This window comes from Mesoplodon bidens (genome assembly GCF_964165515.1).
Source record: "Mesoplodon bidens genome assembly, chromosome: 15".
In the NCBI taxonomy this organism is placed as follows: Eukaryota; Metazoa; Chordata; class Mammalia; order Artiodactyla; family Ziphiidae; genus Mesoplodon; species Mesoplodon bidens.
The window spans coordinates 25945285-25968955 of NC_138171.1; the positions used below are offsets into that span (position 1 = coordinate 25945285).

The 23671-nt window shown below is 43.4% G+C and overlaps 1 protein-coding gene across 5 annotated transcripts in view; it reads left to right on the forward strand.

The window, feature by feature from the left end:
• The first annotated feature begins 654 nt into the window (after nt 1–654).
• CDK5RAP1 (CDK5RAP1 mitochondrial tRNA methylthiotransferase) overlaps nt 655–23671 on the forward strand; it is a 43328-nt gene continuing 20311 nt past the window's right edge. The window contains exons 1-10 of one of the 5 annotated variants that reach the window (XM_081257385.1): nt 655–4227; nt 7260–7590; nt 10576–10679; nt 11176–11210; nt 12265–12365; nt 14704–14914; nt 16713–16833; nt 21020–21250; nt 22737–22834; nt 23540–23595. In XM_081257385.1, coding sequence (XP_081113511.1) covers nt 7281–7590; nt 10576–10679; nt 11176–11210; nt 12265–12365; nt 14704–14914; nt 16713–16833; nt 21020–21250; nt 22737–22834; nt 23540–23595 — 1267 coding nt within the window. In that variant the 5' untranslated portion in view covers nt 655–4227; nt 7260–7280. Of the gene's footprint in view, nt 4228–6300; nt 7591–10575; nt 10680–11175; nt 11211–12264; nt 12366–14703; nt 14915–16712; nt 16834–21019; nt 21251–22736; nt 22835–23539; nt 23596–23671 lie in introns of those variants that run through there. The other 4 variants (XM_081257383.1, XM_081257384.1, XM_081257386.1 and 1 more) reach the window with 4 other exon arrangements.

Consider the following 23671-nt stretch of genomic DNA (forward strand, 5'->3'; position numbering starts at 1 on the left):
TTTTCCTTCTGGAGCCCAGGATGAAGGGGCATCAGCTCCCAGGGCATGTTCTCATGGCAAGTCACTGGAGTTCAAAGACAAGCAAAGTGCACAAGCACACTTACATCCTCCGCATTTTGTCCTCTCTAATTCCGTTGGCCAAAACAAATCATTTGGCTGAGGCTGAATCAGTGGGGAAGGAGGAGGGGAAGAAGAAGTTGCTCAGTAACTGTTAGAACTATCAGCAACCAGTAGGAGTTAGTCAGGTAGGAGGGGGAATGGCATCCCAGATGACAGATTCCCAAGGTGGGATGGAACATGAGCCTTCCAAGCTCCTGGAGATCTGGGCGGGGCGGGGGGTGTTGTTTTTATCACCTTCATTGCCCAAGACACAACACTGTCTGAGACTCCACAGTATGGCAGCTGAAAGGACCCTTGTTGTTGGAATGTGGTGGGTGATGGTTTGGGAGGTTGGAAATGGTCCCTGGCCCTCACATGGGCTGATGTGTGTGGGAAAGGATAGTAGGGATGTTGGGAATGGCTGGTGTGTGTGTGTGTGTGTGTGTGTGTGTGTGTGTGTGTGTGTGTGTGTGTGTGTGTGTGTGTGTGTGTGTGTGTGTGTGTGTGTGTGTGTGTGTGTGTGTGTGTGTGTGTGTGTGTGTGTGTGTGTGTGTGTGTGTGTGTGTGTGTGTGTGTGTAGGTGGGGGCAGCATAACATGCACCAGAGAACATCCCTCATGCCCATCCCATGGGCAGTCAGAACTGGCAAGGGGTAGCTCTGACATCTTCTGACTTGCTGCCTCCTGCTCTGGCCACAAAAGGGGAAGGTGACACCTCCTTCTGGGGCCACTAGGGGAAGATCCAGATTTGAAAGAGCACAGTTCTAAGAGGCCAAGAGACCTGGGTTAAAATCCCAGCTCCTCCCTGACTCCCACATTGGAAGTTCTAAAAGTGGCTTCCTTCCAGCTCTAGAATCCCTCTCTCCTGTGATTCTAGGAGGACAATACCGAGGCTAAAGAGGGAAGGGCCATGTTGAAACGATAAGTAGGACCTGAAATAGAGAATTGGTGTGTCAGGAAGGACAGGGTCCATGCTTGGGGTCACTGTGGAGAGTGAATGGGTGTTGTCTGACCTTGGCAGCGTGGGTGGGAGGCTTCCCTCCTCAACATAACTCCTATTGGAACGGAGGTTCGGCCACCATGGTGGGGCTCTGTGTGGCACGGGTGGCACCCCCCCATGGCCGAGTTAGGACAGAACATCTTCCCCTTGTAGTAAAAACTTTGACAGGAAACCTGAATATTTCTCCAGCTGGAGTCTTTAGATCTCAGAGTTTCCAGGAACTTGTCTCTAGAGTCTGAAAGTTTTCCAGGAATTCTGAAATTTTGTATTTTCACGGTGCTGATTATTGCCTGAAAAGATCAGAGCACATTCTATATTACCTGGAGAACCACAGTAAAAAACAAGAGCCATAATACAATTCTTGGGCTGTGTTTGCCTTTGTATATTTGACTCAATTGGCACCCAGCAGTCATGTAAAGAGATGCTGTGGAATTTATTGTGGTATGTCTCAAACTCCTGAAATCTGGGTTTGTTTTTTCCTCACTGCCCCGAGCCATCGCACTGGCCCAGGACTCCACAATCTCTGGACAACTGCCACAGCCTCCTCAATACTCTACTGATTGGTCTTCCCACCCTCCTACCCTCAATGCAGTATATTTTCTACACAGAAGCCACTTTATATGCAAAGAAAGTGCAAGTCATCAGGGGGGACTGACTTGGCCATGGCTATCATGCATGGTAAGCATCGGAGCCTTAATGTGAACCCAGCCAGTCTGACTTTGAATTAGTCAGTGTTAAGAATAGGACTTTGGGATCAGACTGACCTGTGGGTGGATCCCAGTTCTGCCATACCCTAGTTATGTGAGCTTCAGCACTCGACTACCTTTTTGTATTTTCAGTTTTCTCACCTGTAACTTGGGCCAATAATAACCTCATAGAGTTCTAATGGGGTGTCGAAGAGGCCAGTTGTAGCAGGGGTTGTCAGGCCGCCCAGAGCCTTGGTAATTCAGAATGGTGGAGTCAGTGACTGCATCTTATTGATAGAGGGCTTTCTCCCAAACCACAGCCTTCCCCGCATAGGCAGAGTAGAAGCACTGAGGAATTAACACATGTAGGAGTATACTTCCACCACGGCTGGTAGTATATAACTACCCCAGCTTCCTCTCCCTCTGGGTGAAATAATTCTGAGGTCTGTGTCTTACACTGTTTCCTAGAGCTCCCCAACAGAATGAAGACCCAGATGCCCACCTTGGTAACTGGCTTGATAACACACTTCTTATTGGCTGTCTCCCCTGTCTCATTCCCTGAGTTACCTTATCAGCGTCTCCTGTGATCACCTGCCTGCACTCAAGTCCTTTTTTCAAGGTCTGCTTCTGGGGAACCCAAACTAATACATAAAGCAGTCCTTTGTTCATTCAACAAGTATTCATTAAGCCCTCCTATGAATCAGACTCTGTGCTACATCCTGGGGATATTGCCGTGAACATGACAGAATGTGTCGCTGCTCTCAGGGAGCTGAATGTCTAGGAAATAGGCAATGGCAAGTAAACAAAAAATGCTATCATTTTGGATAGTGACAAATACTGAGAAGAAAATGATGTGATGGTGATGGGAGCCTTTTACATGGGGTGGTCAGAGAGGGCCTCTCTGGAGAGCTGATATTTAAGCTGAGACATGAAGGATGAGAAGGCACCAGCCTTGAAACAATTTGGGGGGACATTCCAGAGAGAATGTTCAAAGTACAAAGGCTCTGAGATAAACATGTGCTTGGGGTATTGAAGGAGCAAAATAAAATTGTGTAGTTGAAATATAGTTAATTAGAGAGAACATGCTAGGAGAAGTAAATAGTAAGAAATAAATAAGTAAGTTGGAGAAGTAAAAAGTAAGCAGTAGCCAGATCATGCAGGTCCTAGGACACAGCAGGAAATCTGGATTTTATTGCAAAGGCAATGTGGCAAGCCACTGGGAGTTTTCAGCAGAGGAATGATGTGATCTGAGTTAAGTCTTGTTTTTTGTTTGTTTGTTTGTTTTGTTTTGTTTTGTTTTCTTCCTGCTGCACTGCACAGCTTTCAGGATCTTAGTTCCCCAACCAAGGGTGGAGATCGAATCTGGGCCCACCTCAGTGAAAGTGCGGAGTCCTAACCACTGGACCGCCAGAGAATTCCCATGATCTGAGTTAAGAAAACAAACTCTCTTAGGCTCTGTGTGGGAAATAGTTGGTAGGAGACTAGGTTAAGGGCAAAAGCAAGGAGGCCAGTTAGCAGGCTATTGCTGTCCTTTCTGATGAGATGATGATGGCCTGGGCTAGAGCTGCAGCAGGAGAAGAACAGGAGAATGGGAAGTGGATAGATTTGAGACATTTTGCACTTAGAGCTGACAAAACTTTGCTGATAGACTGAGTGTGGAGATTCAGGGAGAGGAAACAAAAAAAATGACTCAGTTTCTCCTAGTGCAACTGGGAGGATGCTTGGGTCATTTACTGAGATGGGCAAGACTGGGCAGACACAGGTTTTGGGTTAGGATGTGTACGAAGAAATGAAGAGTTCTGTATTGAGTTAGAGACGGTCGATAGGTACCCAAGGGGAGGTGCCCCATAGACAGTGGAACTTATGTGTGTGTGACTCCAGGGGTTGGGAGGGGGGTTCTATGATGGAAACGTGAATTGGGAAGACTTTAACCTATAACGCAGCGCTGTCCAACAGAAATAGAAAGCGAGCCACGTAAATAATTAAAAATTTCCCAGTAGCCACACTGAAAAAAGTAAAAAGAAACAGATGAAACTAACTTAAATAATATACTCATTTAAACCAATAAATCCCAAATATCTCAGCACGCAGTCAATGTAAAAATTATCGAGGAGATAGCTGGCATTCTTTCTTCGACATCCGGTGTGTATTTTACATTTAGAACACATTTAGCTACCACTCGCCACATTTCAAGCGCTCCGTTGCCACCTGCCGGCTAGGGTTTACCGCTTGGTTCCACTCACCAGTGGAGGGTTTTCAAAGCCAGGAGCTTGGACCCACCCGGACAGTAGAGAAGACGCGCTTCCGCCGGATGGGGCGCCCCGGACGGAAATTGCGGCGGAACGGAAGTTGCGCGTGTGCGTGCGCAGCCGCAGACAGCTGAGCCGGGAGCTTGCCTACTGAGAGGAGCTTCAGCGGCTGGACGCCAGGCCTTCGGGCAGCGGTAGGTGAACGGAGCGCCGGCGGAGGTCGCCTGCGCCCTCTGCCACGCCCCACGTCTGGGACTGGAGGGGCGGCGGTGCCCCGGGAATGCGCGGTGTTCAAGGGGACGATGGCGCGGTGGTTACAGCGCGGACCCTGGAGTTAGACTGTCGGGGTTCGCACTCCAGCCCCGCTTCCTACTCGTTTGTGACCTTGGACAAGTCAGCCCTCTTTCCTCCGAACCTTAGCTTTGTCACCTGTGAAGTGAGGATGATAGTAAAACCTGCCTCACAGTTGCTGTGAGGATTAAATACGGTAATCCATGGAAAGCGCTTAGCACCACGCCTGACACATTGTAATCACCCAATGAAGTGGGATGCTTTATTGTTTATGTTGAGATGAGGCTATTGTCTCATCGTTATTGTCGACTACCAATTAATGTGGGCCCCCACCGAGGCCCCCTACATTGTGCTATGCAAGCATTTTGTTCGTATTGTCACATTTGATCCTCACAACAGACATGGAGATAGGTGCTGTAATAGGTACCATTATTCCCATTTTACACATGAGGAAATGGAAGCTCCCAGAACGTAAGACGCTTCCACGTGCCCAAAGTTACCTGGCGAGGCAGCAGTTGGGTCAGACGCCGTCTCTCGCGTCTTAACCACAATGCTCTATACCCACCATCAAAGGAGGTGTAGGCTGCAATTGTGCAGTTACTGAAGACTTACTGTATGCCAAGTTAGGTTTTAACATCTTTAATTCTCACAACACCTCTGAGAGGTGGGTATTATTTTTATCCTTATTTTACACATGTGGAATTGGTGGCTCAGAGGTAGGAATTTGACTTTCCCGAGGTCACACAACAAGTAAGGGGCAGAAACGGGTGACTTTAAAGTTCACACTAAAAGTCTGCTGTTCTCTGTCACTTGAAAGTAGGTTGGCATTGCTCCTGCCTAAAGTGCTGGTAGCATGTACAGCAGGTGATCGGGTTGGAGAAGTAACAGGCCACATCTGCTCATTTTACATGTATAGCACCTGCCATGTTACTAGAATGGGAGACACTAAGAATATAGAAATGAATGAGATTTGTTCCCTGCTTTCAGAGACCTCCGGCTTACAAGGGATAAGCAGTAATTAACAGCAAAGTGTGATGAGTCTTGTGATAGTTATAAGGAGGCTTTGGGAACCTAGGGGAGGACCCCTAGACTTTGGCGGTGGTGGCCAGGAAAGGCTTCCAGGAGGAAGCAGAGACCTAAAAGTAGTGTAGGAGTTGGCCACGTCAGTTAAGCGAAGATACACCAGCCAGAGAAAACAGCATGTGTAAAAGCCTAGAAGCTAGTGAAGATCAGTACAAAGATGTCTGGTATGGCTGGAGTGAGGTAGTCAGGCTGGAGATGTGGGGTCCATTAAGAATATGTGGTGGAAAGTAAGTCTCCACCTTTTGTACTTTGAGTCACCTAGGTTCCTTCCTGGGAGGCACCCACTGTTTCTTATGCATTCTAGAGATATTGTGTGCATTTACAAATATGTACCTGAATATTCATGTCTTCTTTCCTACACAGGTTTGTGGATGGCCCGCTATATCTAGTATAGCACTTTGCTTCTTTGCTTTTTTGTCATGTATAGATTCGACCTAACTTTCTAACGGTTGCATCTTATTCCATTGTATAGATGTACTGTGACTTATTTAACTAGTCCCCTATGGATGACATTTAGATCTTTCCCGTTTCTTTGCTATTAGAAACACTGCTGTATCAAATATCCTTATGCATAGGTTATTTTGCACATGAGTCTATCTGTAGGATAAATACCTAGCAATGGAACTGCTTGGTCAAAGGGTTTTTGTGTGTTTTTTTTTTTTTTTTTTTTTTTTTTTTTTCTTTTTGTGGTATGCGGGCCTCTCACTGTTGTGGCCTCTCCCGTTGCGGAGCACAGGCTCCGGACGCGCAGGCCCAGCGGCCACGGCTCACGGGCCCAGCCGCTCCGCGGCATATGGGATCCTCCCAGACCGGGGCACGAACCCGTATCCCCTGCATCGGCAGGCGGACTCTCAACCACTGCGCCACCAGGGAGGCCCTGTGTTTTTTTTAAATTAATTTTTATTGGAGTATAGTTGACTTACAGTATTGTGTTAGTTTCTGCTGTATAGCAAAGTGAATCTGTTATACATATACATATATTCACTCTCTTTTAGATTCTTTTCCCATGTAGGTCATTACAGAGTACTGAGTAGAGTTCCCTGTGTTATACAGTAGGTTCTTATTAGTTATCTAGGGTTTGTGTGTTTGTAATTTTGACGGAAGGTGGCAAATTGCTCTCTGTAAAGGTTGTGCCATTTTCCATCTCTCTCCCCCAGCCATATGTGAGAGAGTCTGGGTGGGAAGTTTGAAGGGCAGTAATCTGAGACTCTTGGAGGTCGAAAGTAGTCACCGACCAGGCATATGGTGCCCCCATGTTAGATACTTTCCTTTTGAAGGAACCCAAAAGAAGATGCCCTCAGTAAATTGTTTTCACAGTGTGGGGAGGCGGTGTAGCAAGGTGGCTAGGGACACAGGCTTTGTTTTAATAGAGACCTTTATTTGAATCGCGACTCTGCTGCTTACTGGCTGTGGGAGCTTAGGTAAGTCCCTCAGCCTTTCTGTCTATTTCCTCCTCTCTGAATGGGGATAATAATAGTGTCTGTTGCCTATGTTACTCAGGATGCTGTGAAGGTTTAAAGAGCTGATACACTTAAAACCCTTGGAACTGTTCCTGGCACACGGTGCTACTTTGTTATTTTGTCAGGGCTTCTCATTTCATCTCTACCACCCCTTTGTTTTGAAAACAGACTACCTGGATTTGCGTCTCATCTCTGGCACTTCTTTGTGTGATATTTGGCAAGTTGCCTCAGTTTTTTCACCTGTAAAATATTATAAACGGGACAATATTATTAAGAGTACCTTCTTGGGTTTTTGTGAGGATTAAATGTATTAATACACTTGGAAGTGCTTAGAGCAGTGCCCTGTATATAGTGTTCAATAAATGTTGGTGATGTCTGTCATTCTCTTGCAGTCTTTGGGCTGTTTTAGTGCCATGCATCCTTTACAGTGTGTCCTCAAAGCGCAGAGATGTCTGAGGTGGGGGCCCTTGGCCTCTGTGTCCTGGCTGCTGCTCAGGACCTGCAGGGCACACAGTGGTGTCCGCAGCTCTGCAGGTCCCAGTCCAGAGAGGCGGCAGGAGGATGGAGTTTGGAAGGATTTCAGCTCCAGGCTGGCCACTGGACCGACTTTTCAGCATTTTTTAAGAAGTGCTTCAGTTCCTCAAGAGAAACCGTCTACTCCAGATGTGGAGGACCCACCCCCATATCTCACAGTGGATGATCTTTTAGGAAGGCAGAGAAAAGGTTGGTTTTACTTTACTTCTTTTTGAACTTCCTGCTTTACTCCTTTCCAGTATCCATAGTCTGATTCCTTCTTTCTTTATTTTTTTGGCTACGTTGGGTCTTCATTTCTGCACTCGGGCTTTCTGGGCTACTCTTGATTGCGGGGTGCGGGCTTCTGATTGCAGTGGCTTCTCTTTGTTGCAGAGCATGGGCTCTAGGCATGCGGGCTTCGGTAGTTGCAGCACGCGGGCTTCAGTAGTTGTGGCACTTGGGCTCAGTAGTTGCAGCGTGAGGGCTCCAGGGCATGCAGGCTTCAGTAGTTGTGACGCATGGGCTTAGTTGCTCCGTGGCATGTGGGATCTTCGCGGACCAGAGCTCGAACCCATGTCCCCTGCGTTGGCAGGCAGATTCTTAACCACAGCGCCACCAGGGACGTCCCATAGTCTGATTCTTAACAGGTCTTTTATTACAGACCTGGCTTTGGAGGGTTAACAGGGTGGGAAGGCTGCTAAGTTATGGAATCGTCAGACTCTACCAAGTAACAATAATATAAAGGAATTATAGTTTTGGTACACGCAACTTGTGGGTAGAAGTCCTGGGTAGTCCTCTTTTTGGTTACCTTTGGAAACCCTTATGATCTCTATTCTGATTTTTAGATCATCCTAAGTTATAAGGTAGGTTTCATAATTGGTGCTGTAGAAAATCATTATGCTTAGGCAGAGGTTTTCTGAGAAACATAATGCACTCAGTTAAAATGCCTTAAAAAAATGTTTGAGGGCTTCCCTGATGGCACAGTGGTTAAGCATCCGCCTGCCAATGCAAGGGACATGGGTTCGAGCCCTGGCCTGGGAAGATCCCACATGCTGCGGAGCAACTAAGCCCATGCACCACTACTACTGAGCCTGTGCTCTAGAGCCCGCGAGCCACAACTACTGAGCCTGCGTGCCACAGCTACTGAAGCCTGCATGCCTAGAGCCCGTGCTCCGCAGCAAGAGAAGCCACGACAATGAGAAGCCCACGCACCACAACGAAGAGTAGCCCCTGCTCACTGCAACTAGAGGAAGCCCGCACACAGCAGTGAAGACCCAACACAGCCAAAACAAACAAACAAACAAAATTTTGAAGAGACATTAAGAGACAACCAAACCTCTCCCATTTTGCACTGTTTCCAAAAAAAATTTCCCTTTATAATTCTTAATGATTTGGTTGCAGTCATATGGTGCAAATTATTTGTAATGTGCTATTTTCATTTAATATTCTTCCAAATAGTAGTCTTCATAATTAAATTTAGAAACATTGGTGCAAAATATCACATGCTGTACCATGATGTTTTCCAATTGTTGGGACATTAGGTTGTTTCAATATTTTTTATATTATAAATAACACTATAATAAGTGCCTCATATATGTGTATACAGATACATGCATATATAGATAGCTTTGCTTCTTTAAAAATTTTTTTCTGGAATAAATTTCTGGGAGTTGAATTGGTAAATCAAGGAGTCTGTATACCTTGTGACTCCTGCTCGGTATTTTGTAGTCCTTTAAAATTTGTTGTTCCCTTCAGTCTCTCCCTGACATAAGTTTGGTGTTTTCTTTTTTTAGACAAGGGAAGTGAGCCAAGGAAGGTTTAAAAAAAAATCCTGATTGTTTCTTTCTTTTTTTAAAAAAACTACTGCTCTTTTCTATTGGTTTTCATGTGATTATCCTTCAACTTTTAACTCCATTTAGAATTTATTTGGGTTTGTGGATTAAAATGCGTTGGTGGGCGCAGGGGTTGAAATAGGAATTTAGTTTGAAGGGTCTTGCTACGGTGTGAAATTGAGGTTCTTAGAACTTTATGCAAATGTGTTTTATGTCATGTTAGCCATGCTTGCTTTCATTTAAGACATTTGAAGTTACTGTAGGAAGTTGCCTCATTTTTATTTTGTGGCTTTATGTACCCTCTGGCCACTGCTGCTCCCTCCAGAGTCTGGAGAACCTCATTTTGAGAAGGAGGAGTGTAACATATGGATTTTTTTTAAATAAATTTATTTGTTTTATTTATTTATTATTTTTGGCTGCGTTGGGTCTTCGTTGCTATGCATGGGCTTCTCATTACAGTGGCTCCTCTTGTTGCAGTGCACGGGCTCTAGGCACATGGGCTTCCGTAGTTGTGGCTCGCGAGCTCTAGAGCATAGGCTCAGTAGTTGTGGCTCACGGGCTTAGTTGCTCCGCGGCAAGTGGGATCTTCCTGGACCAGGGCTCGAACCCATGTCCCCTGCATTGGCAGGCGGATTCTTAACCACTGCACCACCAGGGAAGACCTAACATGGATTTAAATTTATTTCCCCCCAGGTTGATAGTTATTGTCAACTAGTTCTCCCTTTTCTAATTGTTTTTATAACCATATTTCCTGATTCTCAGGTGCATGTTTTCTCCATTTTTAAATGATACGGCTTGTAATTGGTGTGTGTATATAATGTAGTATTTCTTTTGTTCTGAAAGGCTGTCATTAATTTGGGGGTACATCAGTAGAGCATAGGCTCAGTAGTTGTGGCTCACGGGCTTAGTTGCTCCGCGGCAAGTGGGATCTTCCTGGACCAGGGCTCGAACCCATGTCCCCTGCATTGGCAGGCGGATTCTTAACCACTGCACCACCAGGGAAGACCTAACATGGATTTAAATTTATTTCCCCCCAGGTTGATAATTATTGTCAACTAGTTCTCCCTTTTCTAATTGTTTTTATAACCATATTTCCTGATTCTCAGGTGCATGTTTTCTCCATTTTTAAATGATACGGCTTGTAATTGGTGTGTGTATATAATGTAGTATTTCTTTTGTTCTGAAAGGCTGTCATTAATTTGGGGGTACATCTGGCAATTAATGATGCCTTAGAATTGAGGCAACAGGGGACTTAGCGGCTAACCAGTTGCCTCAGGTGTTTCTGGGGCATTTGGGGAGGAGACCTTTTGAGACTTGCGGTCCCTTTTCATCTGCCTACAGTGGAATTGCCCTCTCATTGCAGTCTACCTTGAGACGTATGGCTGCCAGATGAACGTGAATGACACAGAGATAGCCTGGTCCATCTTACAGAAGAGTGGCTACCTCCGGACCAGTAACCTTCAGGAGGTACACACATTTCCTGCTTCCCCTTGTTTCCTGGGTGAGATTCTGAATGTTTGCCAGTTCTTGGGTGGAGTTTCAGGAGCAGGCTGTGGCCTAGTGAGAATGAGTTCCCTTGAGGAAAGTGTGCAGTGTGGGACCAAGCTGTACTTTTGTTGCAGTTATTTTTGAAACTTTTAAGGTGGTGCTCACCTTCAGGCAAGGAGCTAGGTTAAAAATGGGCCATGAGGAGGAGCGGAATGGGGAGTTAGTGTTTAATGGGTACAGGTTTTAGTTGGGGAAGTTGAAATAGTTGTGGAGGTTGATGGTGGTGATAGCTGCACAGCAGTGTGAATGTACGTAATGCTACTGAACTGTACACTTAAAAATGGTTAAAATGGTAAATTTTATGTTATGTGTGTTTCACCACAATCTGAGAAAAAAAAAAGGGCTGTGGGCAGTGATTCTAAAAGGTTAATTTCAAAGATCATAATTTTCTTTTTTTTCCTTGCTCTCCACCCAGGCTGATGTGGTCCTCCTTGTCACATGTTCTATCAGGTGGGAATTTGTTCTTTACCTAGAGAGTGAATATATCTTATATAATAATGCCAGAGCCAACGGTGCCAGGCTGGCCCTACCTATGGAGATGAGCCAGTGGATTTGCAGTTTTACACCAGTGGAGATAGTAATGATAGAACGGTCAGCATTTGCTAAGCGTGTACTGTGTGTCAGGTCTTGTACTGAGTACTATACGTGCACTAACTAATTCTCACAACAACCCTATGAGGTAGGTGCTGTTATCAAACTCATTTTATTGATGAGGAAACCGAGAGTGTGTTGAGTTGCCCAGCTTTTCCTTGGGTTTTTCTTGTAGCCAATGGCACATGTTTATGATGTACCTCACATCATAAGGGCTAGGTACCGTCAGTGGTCAGGGACAGAGTTCTTCTGAACAGAGATGGGTGGCATCCATCAGAAGTGAGCATACCCTGTTTATTACTTGTTTCTGTGTACAAGGCATGTTGGTGTTATGTTTCCTCAGCTGGCTATACTATCAATTAATCCAACATTTTTGTTCTAAGGGTCTTTGCTGCAAGACATTGGACTAGGTTCTTTGAGAGATTCCGAAATGAACCCTTCCTCCATGGAGCCTGACTTTAAGGAGTCTGGTCTGACATGGGAACTAAGACACATACACAAATAGTTCTAACATCTGGCAGAAAGCACTAGGTAAAAAAATCAAACAGTATAAAGGAGAAATTGCTGAGTACAGGGAATAGAATAGTTAAAGTGACAGGAGAACAAACTCTCCAACAGAGGAGAGTTGGGGAGGGCTTTGTGGAGTAGATTGTTTTTGATTTTGGCTTAAAGGCTTGTCAGGATTTGGAGATGTGCAGGGAGGGCATCATTCTAGGAATAGTTTTGGCCACACTGCATGGGTTTCAGGATCTTAGTTCCCCAGCCAGGGATTGAACCTGTGTCTTTGCAGTGAAAGCATGGAGTCCTAAACACTGTACTGCCAGGGAATTCCCATTCTTCCCATTGTCTTGCTCTTTTAGATTGCTTTGTAGTTTATTTTCAGGTTCAGGTCTACCTTTTTTGACCTCTGTAGGGAGAAGGCTGAACAGACCATCTGGAATCGTTTACATCAGCTCAGATCCTTGAAGTCAAAACGGCTCCACTCCCGAGTGCCTCTGAGGATTGGGATTCTAGGTATCTGGTAATTTGCAGATTTTGTGAGTTTTGTGAGACTTGGGCTCCATGTAGCTTTATATGCTAGGGTTTCCCTTAGAGGCTGGATTCCCAGTGGTGAAGAAATCTTATACATGCCATTCAACTCTTATACTTAATGTCAGAGGCTGTAGGATTAAATGAGATAAAGCTCATAAAAGGGCTTTTCTTAGTGCCTTAAAGTAATAGGTACTGTACTCAGAAAGTGATCTGTCCTTACTAGTCTGATGGGGCTCATGGTGGCACAGAATAGTGGATAGGAGAGAGTTTGGAGTCTGAAGGGACAGCTTGAATTTACCACGTAGGCACCTTTTTTTTTTGCAGTATGCAGGCCTCTCACTGTTGTGGCCTCTCCCATTGTGGAGCACAGGCTCCAGACACACAGGCTCTGCGGCCATGGCTCAAGGGCCCAGCCGCTCCATGGCATGTGGGATCTTCCCAGACCAGGGCACGAACCCGTGTCCCCTGCATCGGCAGGCGGACTCTCAACCACTGTGCCACCAGGGAAGCCCCACGTAGGCACCTTTTATCTTGACTCCTGAAGCATGCCCAAGTGAAGATCTAATTATTCACTGACCAGTATAATAGCCACTAGCCACATGTGGTCATTTAAATTTAATCACACTTAAATAATATTAAAAATTCACTTCTTCAGTCTCACTAGCCACATATCGACTGCTCAGTAGCCACACTTGACTAGTGCTACCAGTTTGAACAGCGTAGATACAGCACATTACCATTGTCTTAGAAAGTTCTATTGGACATCTCTGGTATAGATAGCTGGGAGGCATATTTCAAAAATAAATATTCTGTACCCTCATGGTCCCAGAAGTTAGTCAATGTACTTAGCCTTAAAATAGACTGTGTCCATTGTGGAATAGTTAAATTAATTCTTCTTGATGATGGGTCAAAACACAGGTTGGAGCATATCCTTTATTACACAGATTAATGTACTAAGTGATGCAGGAGGATGGAAAGATTAGCTAGAATGTTTTGTTCCATTCCAGTTCCTTCATTATAGAAGCCCCTGGGTATATATCTGTTAGGAATATCAGAAATCCCCCAAATAGTTTTTTTCTTTTTTTTTTTTGCGGTACACGGGCCTCTCACTGCTGTGGCCTCTCCCGTTGCGGAGCACAGGCTCCGGACGCGCAGGCTCAGCGGCCATGGCTCACGGGCCCAGCTGCTCTGCGGCATGTGGGATCCTCCCAGACCAGGGCACGAACCCGTGTCCCCTGCATCGGCAGGCGGACTCTCAACCAGTGCGCCACCAGGGAAGCCCAGTTTTTTTCTTTTAATTGTGGTAAAGTGTATGTAACATAAAGTTTACCATTTGGACCCCTTTTAGATGTACAGTCCAGTGGTATTAAGTACATTCACATTGTTGTGCAGCCATCACCTCCGTCCACTTCAGGAATTTTTTCATCTTCCCAAACTGAAACTCGACACCAATGAAGTAATGACTCCCCATTCCTCCCTCACTTCAGTCCCTGGCAGCTACCATTCTACTCTCTGCCTTTGTGAATTTTACTGCTCTGGGTACTTCATATAAATGGAACCATACAACATTTTGGTGACTGGCTTTTTTCACTTAGCATAATACCCTCAAGGTTCATCCAGGCTGTAGCTTGTGTCAGAATTTCCTTCGTTTTTAAGGCTGAATAATATTCCATTGTATGTATATATCACATCTGTTTATGGACACTCGGATTGCTTCCACTTTTTGGCTATTGTCAATGATGCTGCTATACACGGTTGTACATCCAAGAATAGTTTTTAAACCAGTGTTTTTAAAGGTTTTTTTTTTAATAAAATGGGTTTTTAAATTGTATAGTTTTACTAATAGTGGTATTCTTGATTATGGAAGATACCAGCATAGATGGATAACTCATTTCTTATAGGTTTTAATAAGTATTATGGGCAACAAGAGGGATAAAGTGTGTAAGTGCAGTTGTATATAAATAAGTTTTCTTTTAATAAATAAGTTCCTGACACAAAATAGTTTTTATTTGTAGCACCAAGTAATTTTCAATTGAAAAAAGAGGTGGTTCATGTCTAGAAAGGTTTTTGGATGGTGGTTTCATTTTTTCCAGGCATTTAATTGAATTGCTATAGAGCTCTTTTCCTGTGGTTTTCTTATATAGGAATATGCAGGTTCCAGAGGTATAGAAGTGTTGGGCAAATTTGAGGGATGATGCTAAACTGCTAGAGAAGTTTCTGTGACCTGGTCTCTGATCCAGCTGGAGAGAATGTGTACTAAAAAGAAGTGAGACGAGATGAATTTAGGAACAGGTCTTAGCTTATCTCTTTTCCCTCCCAGGCTGCATGGCTGAGAGATTGAAGGAGGAGATCCTCAACAGAGAGAAAACGGTGGATATTTTGGCTGGTCCAGATGCCTATAGGGACCTTCCTCGGCTGCTTGCTGTTGCCGAGTCAGGCCAGCAAGCTGCCAATGTTCTGCTCTCTCTGGATGAGACCTATGCTGATGTCTTGCCAGTCCAGATGAGCCCCAGTGCCACTTCTGCTTTTGTGTGAGTCACTGACCAAAAGATGGGGAGTCAGCTTCTCCTTTCTTACTTTTAAAATAACATGTTAATTTTATTACATTAAAAAAATTAATGCACATAGTACAAAAAACTGAAGACAAAAGATGGTATAGTAAGACTCCCTCACACCTGTCATCCTCAGTCTCCTAGGCTACCTCTCAGAGTCAGCCATGTTAGGAGTTTCTTATATAATCCTTTCAGAGGTATTCTTTGCACACGCATTCATGTATATAATATGGAATCTTTCCTACCCTCCCTTCTATACTCTTATTATTTTTTTCACTTAAAATATCTAGGGCTTTTAGGATCCTTTTTTCCCCTCCTCTGATCTTTTAAGTTAAAAAAAGAAGATCTGATGACAAAATAGTTCATGTTTGTTGAAGAATATGTGGAAAGATAGAAAAACATAAAGAAGAGAGTAAGAATTACCTATACTCCTACCAGCTAATGATAAACACTATTAGCAGTTTGGTGTGTATGACTGTTCTTTCTTCTGTGTTTGTATGTGTATGCTTATTTATATTTATTTATAAAAATTGGCTCTTGGTGTACTTGGTTTTATAACCTTTTCATATTTAAAATAATGTACATTTGTTATGTCATGAAATTTTCTCTAACATATTGGCAAATAGGCTTATAGCCTATTTTTGTAAATGAAGTTTTATTGTAATACAGCCATACCCATTTGTTTATATATTGTCTGTGGCTGCTTTTGCCACTACAATATCAGAATTGAGTAGTTGTGAGGAGGATGAGTCTCTACTGTATAGTCTGCAAAACCTCAAATATTTACTCTCTGTTTTTTTATGGAAAAAGTTTGCCAACCTCTCATTTTAATGGCTATCCGATACTCTGTTGTTGGAATGCTTTATAAAAATTAATAGCTAACATTTATTTAACAGTCCTTCAGTGAACGTCTTTACTATACATCTATCCATCATTATTTCCTTAAGATAAATTTAGGCTTTCATATACATGTGCAATGAAAGAGGGTGATGTAACTTAGCTACTTAGCATTTGGATCAGGAATGAGTGAGAGATGCAGAACCTTGTGTTTTAAATCCAAGGTCTCCATTCCTAATACATTCTTTATAATATTTATTTTTTGGGTCTAGATTTAAAGAGTTCAAAAATATGTAAATATAAACAGTAGAAAGTCCAAGTGTGGTACGTCTGCAACCCGTTCCTTCACCAGTGCAGTCCCTTAGGGTAACCACTGCATCCACCAATTACAGTTTGGTTTATATCCTGTGATTAACACATAATAATTTTTTTTTTTTTTTTGGTCGTGTTGTGCAACTTGTGGGATCTCATTTCCCTGACCAGGGATTGAACTCAGGCCACGGCAGTGAAAGCCTGGAATCCAAACCACAAGGCCACCAGGGAACTCCCCATAATAGTTTTTTTTGTGTGTGTGTGGTACGCGGACCTCTCACTGTTGTGGCCTCTTCCGTTGTGGAGCACAGGCTCCAGATGCTCAGGCTCAGCGGCCATGGCTCACGGGCCCAGCCGCTCCGCGGCATGTGGGATCCTCCCAGACCGGGGCACGAACCCATGCATTGGCAGGCGGACTCTCAACCACTGCGCCACCAGGGAAGCCCCCCATAATAGTTTTTAAAGATAAAAAATGTCTGCTTTATTGCTTCTTAGATCTCCGATTGGTCCAGTGTGAGCCTGTTGCCAAGAGAATTCAGAGCCAAAGGATAATGCCAAGGGAGCTGCTCCTTGGGTTGGACCAGGCCATCCTGCTCCTGTTACTAAGTTCTGGTGCTTTCCTCCCCAGGTCTATCATGCGAGGCTGTGACAACATGTGCAGCTACTGCATTGTTCCTTTCACACGTGGCCGGGAGAGGAGTCGGCCTGTTGCCTCCATTCTAGAGGAAGTGAGGAAGCTTTCTGAGCAGGTGAAAAATTCTCCAGCCCTTCTTACTGTGAGCGTGTTTGTGGGAGGATGAGGACAACCTTTCTAGTTTTGCAGCCTGTGCTGTCTCTAAGCTGTACAAGTTTAGAACCATACCTGGTCAGAAGGAAATACCTGGGTGTACATCTTGGGTTTGCTGCCCAGGAATTATAGGCAGATGCACTGAGAGGTTCACTTGGGTGGCAGCACAGTAGAATGGAGAGAGCATGAATCAGATGATTGTGAATTCTGGCTCCACCATTCTCTGGCTTGATGCCCTGGCATAGGTCACTTAACTATCTTCTTCAAAACACAGTTTCCCCATCTATGAAAAGAGGGTAGATACCTTCTTTGCTAGGTTATTGGAAGGACTGTTACTGGAAGGACAGTTGTTACTGGCACTTAGTAAGTTTTCAGAGAATGATTTATTAGTCTTTGTATTCTAGGCTATTCCCAAATCTCTTGTTCATTTTATCACTGAGCCTGCTCACTGGTTGAGGGACAGAGGTTAGGTGAGGGTAGTGAATCAGATCAGAGGCCAGGGGAGATACCTCCTGCCTTCCTCCTATTGGGAGCTGGTCCCTCAGCCCTTGAGGTCTCTCCCTAACCCTAGCTAGACCCTAATATTCCAGCCCTGCAAAAGAGGACAATAGGTGGGAATACAGAGCTTTTCTTCCACTTGAGTCTTTGTGTTTTCTTACTTGCTTGGCTTAGGAACCATGGGAGGCTAGCCCCTGCTCCAGTTCTAAGTCAACAGTTTGCCTTTGTTTGTGCACTCTGGCACGCTGTCTTCTCTTCTCCCGTCCCCAGATTCTCAGTTCCCTGATTTGGTCTCTGGCTGCTCACAGGCACTGTGAGTATTCTTCGTACCTTACCTCACCCAGTGCTATCCAAAGTGGTCCAAAGTGGTCTCCTTCCTCTCCCCTTCCAGCTCCCCAACAGTACCAAAACTCACTCCTTTGGGATGGAGATGGTCTGTTTAAATAGACTGAGGTGATGACAAAAACCCCCTAACTTTTCTAGGGTATTTGCATATAAAAGAAGGAACTTAATAACATTAAAGTGAATCTTAGTGAATTCAAAGACATTGACTTATGAAAAGTTAAGATTCTGCATTGTGTGTGTGTTTTTTGAAATTAATTAATTAATTTGGCTGCATCGGGTCTTAGTTGTGGCACTCGGGATCTTTGTTGTGGCATGCAGGATCTTTTGTTGCGGCGCGTGGGCTTAGTTGCCCTGCAGCATGTGGGATCTTATTTCCCTGACCAGGGATCGAACCTGTGTCCCCTGCAGTGGAAGTGTGGAGTCCCACCCACTGTACTGCCCGGGAAGTCCCTGAAACTTAATAATTGTTACATTTTGCTATATTTACTTTATTTTGTTGTTGTTGTTAAGTATCTCAGAGTACAGCATGACATTTCACCCTTAAGTAATTGTGCATCCCTAAAAAAAAATAAGGATATTTTCAATACCATTAATTCCTCTAATAGGATTAACAAAAAATGCTAAATATCTTTTCATTTTAGTCCACTCCTATTCAAATTTTCCCAATTGTTCCATAACTCTTTTTTCATTTGGTCATTACATCTCTTTATATGTGTGTGTTTTACTTAGTTTTATATCTTACTATCTTTTAAAAAAATTTTCTGGTTTGGAATAACTTCAAACTTTTCTGTAAGAAAAGTTGCAAAGATAGTTACCTCTAATGTTAACATCTCACTTAACTTTGGTACATTTCTTACAACTAAAAGATTAGCATTGGTATATTATTGTTAACTAACTTCAGACTTTATTCTGATTTTGCCAGTTTCCCCACTAATGTCTTCTTTCTGGATCCAATCCAGGATCCATGTTGCATTTAGTATATCCTGTTTTTTAAGCTAACATTATGTCACAACTTGTAAAAAATAGTCTTTATGGAGACTCGGGTTTTGACAGTTAAATGCATTGCATGGTCCTGGAGTGGGATTCTAATCAGGGGAAAGAAATGTTAAAAAAAAATTACATATGGGGCTTCCCCGGTGACGCAGTGGTTGAGAGTCCGCCTGCCGATGCAGGGGACACGGGTTTGTGCCCCGGTCTGGGAAGATCCCACATGCCACGGAGTGGCTGGGCCTGTGAGCCGTGGCCGCTGAGCCTGCGCGTCCGGAGCCCGTGCTCCGCAACGGGAGAGGCCACAACAGTGAGAGGCCCGCGTACTGCAAAAAAAAAAAAAAAAAATTATTTATTTTAATGTGATTGTGATGTCATTGCCTAAGCAAGTTTGTATCCTGTCTGTAATAGTGTGAACATTTTCTCATGTCATTAACAGCTTTTAATTTATTTTTGTAGTTGTGTGGCCTTCCTCGGTATGGATGCGCTATGATTTACTTGTAGGACAGCAGCTTTCAAATTGCTTTCAGTTCTTCCTCTGTTAAAACAGTGCTTTGTAGAAGTACATCTCTATGCATTAATCTTTGTCCATCTTAATAGTTATATCCATAAGATAAATTTCTAGACATGCCGTTGATAAAGATTAAGAAAAAAGTCATGAAGGACATAGTATGGACAGTTGGTGAAAATTTGGCTTATGGAATGTGGCTTAGATAATATCAATACTTCTGATTTTGATAATTGTCCTGTGACTACTATTATATAAGAAAATATTCTTATATGCTGAAATATTTAGAAGTAAAGGAGTATGATGTTTGCAACTTATTCTCAGAAGACTTAGAAAAATTTGTGCTTGCGTTTGTGTGTAGAGAGAGAAAGTATATACATGAGGTGTGAATGTGAATAATAAAGAAATAGGGCACAATGTTAACAGTTATTGAATCTGGGCAAATAGTATATGGGAGTTGTTTTTTTTTTTAATTAAAAAAATTATTTATTTATTTATTTGGCTGTGTTGGGTCTTAGATGTGGCATGTGGGATCTTTTCATTGTGGCGCATGGGCTCTTTGTTGCGGTGCACGGGTTTCTTTCTAGTTGTGGTGCACGGGCTCCAGAGCACTTGGGCTCAGTAGTTATGGCACGCGGGCTCTCCAGTTGTGGTGCGTGGGCTCCAGAGTGCGCGAGCTCAGTAGTTGCAGTGCGGGCTTAGTTGCCCCACAGCATGTGGGATCTTAATTCCCTGACCAGGGATCGAACCTGCTTTCCTAGCATTGGAAGGCGGATTCTTAACCACTGGACCACCAGGGAAGTCCTGGGAGTTTTTTATACCATTGCAATTTTTCTGTAAGTTTGAAGTTATGTCAAAATAAAATTATAAACAATAGTCTTTATAGAAACCATTATTCTTCTTCTTTCTGAACTTTTACAATGCAGATTTTCAAACAGACAGGTTGAAAGACTAGTCTAATAAACATGATTATTAACATTTTGTCATATGTCCTTTATCTGCCTATCTCTGTAGATATATAAATACATTTTTTCTGAACCATTTGAAAGTAAGTGGTAGTCATCGGGCCACTTTGCCCTGCATCTGTCAGTATGTGTCTTCTCAGAATAAAGAATTTTCCCCGTCATAACCATAATACCTTATTTGTAGGAAATTTAACAATTAACTAATATTCTCTAACATGCAGCCCCTATTCAAAATTTATTAATTTATCCAAAAATATCTTATTACTGTTCTGTTTTCAAACCAAGATCCCATCAAGATTTGTACAGTTTTGTTTGATTGTATTATAATATTTCTTCAAACTCTCTTAATCTAAAACAGTCCTTTCACTTTTTTGTTGTGTGTCTTACATGATGCATTAGACATGTCTGGGTTTGTCTGATTGCTTTCTCATGTTGTCATTTAAAATATTCCCCTGAATTCTGGTAAACTGGAAGTTAGGTGTAAAAGCTTGATGGGATTTAGACTAAATGTTTTTGGCAAGAATACTTCATAGGTGATGGTTATATAACATTCAGTGGACAGAATGGTGTCATAATTTGATTTTGGTGTTATAAATTAACCATTATTATTGAACATGGGGCTTGAATCCAGCTTTTTTGCTATTCTAAAAAATGCTTTGAAGATTTTTTACATAAGGTTTTATTCTGAAGTTCATTTCTTCAGACAAGATGCCCAAGCATGAAATTATTGGGTACATTTGTGGATGGCTCTTGGTAGGTTTAGCTAATTTTAGTCAGTGATTTGGTATGAAGCTGCCAAACATGTTTTAAAATTGCTTCCAGTGTATTTATTTTCCCTTTTTCAGGGGCTGAAAGAAGTAACACTCCTTGGTCAGAATGTTAATAGTTTTCGGGACAATTCAGAGGTCCAGTTCAACAATGCAGTGTCCACTAACCTTAGCCGTGGCTTTTCCACCAACTATAAAGCCAAGCAAGGGGGCCTTCGTTTTGCTTACCTTCTGGATCAGGTCTCCAGAATAGATCCTGAAATGAGGATTCGTTTCACCTCTCCCCACCCCAAGGACTTTCCTGATGAGGTGAGTATTGAGAGTTTAGTGTGTCGAACTGACATCAGTATCCTTAAGCATGCCAAAGACTGCAGCCAGTAGCATGCGGCAGAGGCATCCGTCCTCAGAGGATCAGGGGATCCTGTGGTGTATTACTATATTGCCCTCTGAATCTACCCATCCTTTGGAAAGATTTGAAGTCTCCCGGGGCGGGGGCAAGTAAAGGACTGATATTAAGACCACCAGTGGGACCATGAGGGCTGTGCGGAGAGAGGTTTTATTACAGGATGTTGTGGGAAGGACAGGTGGGGGGGCAGTGTGATGCAGTGTGAAACAGTCTAGACTTTGGCCTCAGAGCTGAGTTCAGTCCTGGCTCTTCCACTGCTTTACCAGTAGGGCTGACCTTTTCAACTTGTCATCTTTGTTTGTAAAATGGTTAATAATCACTTCCTGCTTTGGGTTATTGAGAAATAGATATAACGGGTGGAACGTACTCGGCAATGTGCTTGGCATGTAGTATGTAGTTCACGTGTGAAACCTTTTTTTGGAAGGTTTTTTGTGTTGGTGAAATGTCTGTCTTTTGGCCCCACCCCTACTTTTTCCCCTCTGTGTTATTTGTCTTATTGAGTTGTGAAAGTTCTTTATGTATTCTTTTTTTTTTTTTTTGCGGTATGTGGGCCTCTCACTGCTGTGGCCTCTCCCATTGCGGAGCACAGGCTCCGGATGCGCAGGCTTAGCGGCCATGGCTCACGGGCCCAGCCGCTCCGCAGCATGTGGGATCTTCCCGGACCGGGGCATGAACCCGTGTCCCCTGCATCGGCAGGCAGACTCTCAACCACTGTGCCACCAGGGAAGCCCTCTTTATGTATTCTTGATACAAATCATTTGTCAGTATATTTTTTTCAGGTATTTTCTCCTAGTTTTAGTTTCTTGATGATATCTTTTAAAGTGGCTAATTAGTTGGTAAGCTGGATGAAACAAATGCTGTTTTTCCTTTCTGGTCTGTGTTGGCACTACCCCTGTATAGCCCCATGGCTTGAATCTGACCTCTGCTTACTTTCTTCACTCTTTGAAAGCAGAGATGCCATCAGGTGAAATGTCTGGGACAGACAGAACATGGGTTGAGCAAAAGTAAAGATTTTCGGTAATTTATGTGTTTGGTTTAGTCAGCCTCTTAATTCTCAAAAATTAACCTTGGTTGGGCCTCCCTGGTGGCGCAGTGGTTGAGAGTCCGCCTGCCGATGCAGGGGATACGGGTTCGTGCCCCGGTCTGGGAGGATCCCATATGCCGCGGAGCGGCTGGGCCCGTGAGCCATGGCCGCTGGGCCTGCGCATCCGGAGCCTGTGCTCCGCAACGGGAGAGGCCACAACAGTGAGAGGCCCGCATACCACAAAAAGAAAAAAAAAAAAAAAAAAAAAAATTAACCTTGGTGGAAAAACAGTTGGGGATGGTATTCCTTTCTGCAAGATTCTTTGGTGAGACTTTGATGACCTTTAATGTGTTCTATTTGATCAGGTTCTGCAGCTGATTCACGAGAGGGACAATATCTGTAAACAGATCCACCTACCAGCCCAGAGTGGAAGCAGCCGTGTATTGGAGGCCATGCGGAGGGGGTCAGACTTGCTTGGGCCGGGGGGCGGGCATCCCATACCTTTCCATGTTTCCTTAAGGACCAAGCAGTGTCTAAGAACCTAGTGTAGTGTGTGGCACACAGTAGCTACTCACTAAATATTTATTACATGAGTAAACCCATGGACATTATAACTTGCTTCTGTTCATTCTGTAAGTATAGACTGAGGACTAGATCACTCATTTCATTTGTTTAGCATGTGTTTTATTAAGCACCTACTGTGTGGCACACTGAGATTTTAATCCTTTAGCTTTTAACATTAAAGTTTTTTAGGTCTTAGAATTTAAATATAGCTCCATGTGTTCACTCACTTTGGGAATAGTAAGTATAGCAAAGATAAGACTGAAAGGAGCATGTGACAAATGGCAAGCTGTATGGAACTAGTAATTTCCTTGTATTCCACATTGGCAAAGAGTTTTAGAGATATTAAATGTTAATTTGTCTTCATTTCTTAGTTAAAACATCTATTTAGAGTAATTTGTGTTTTTGAATTAAAATTTTATAGGCTCTGGATTAGGTTATAGTACAGGATTTGAATCAAAAGGACTCTTCTGGATACTTACTCTTGTACTGTCCTATGTGAATGAGAAGTAATTACGTGTGATTAGTTCATAGTGTTATCTTCTTATAGCATTCATTTAAAGAAGATTGGTTCATCTAAGCTTTTTCTTTTTTTTCTTTATTGCAGATATTCAAGAGAAGCTTATGTGGAATTAATTCATCATATCAGAGAGTCTATCCCAGGTACATTTAAGAAACATATTTTGCTGAGCACATTACTCTACCAGTGACCCCAGTCTTCTTGGTCAGATATAGGCAA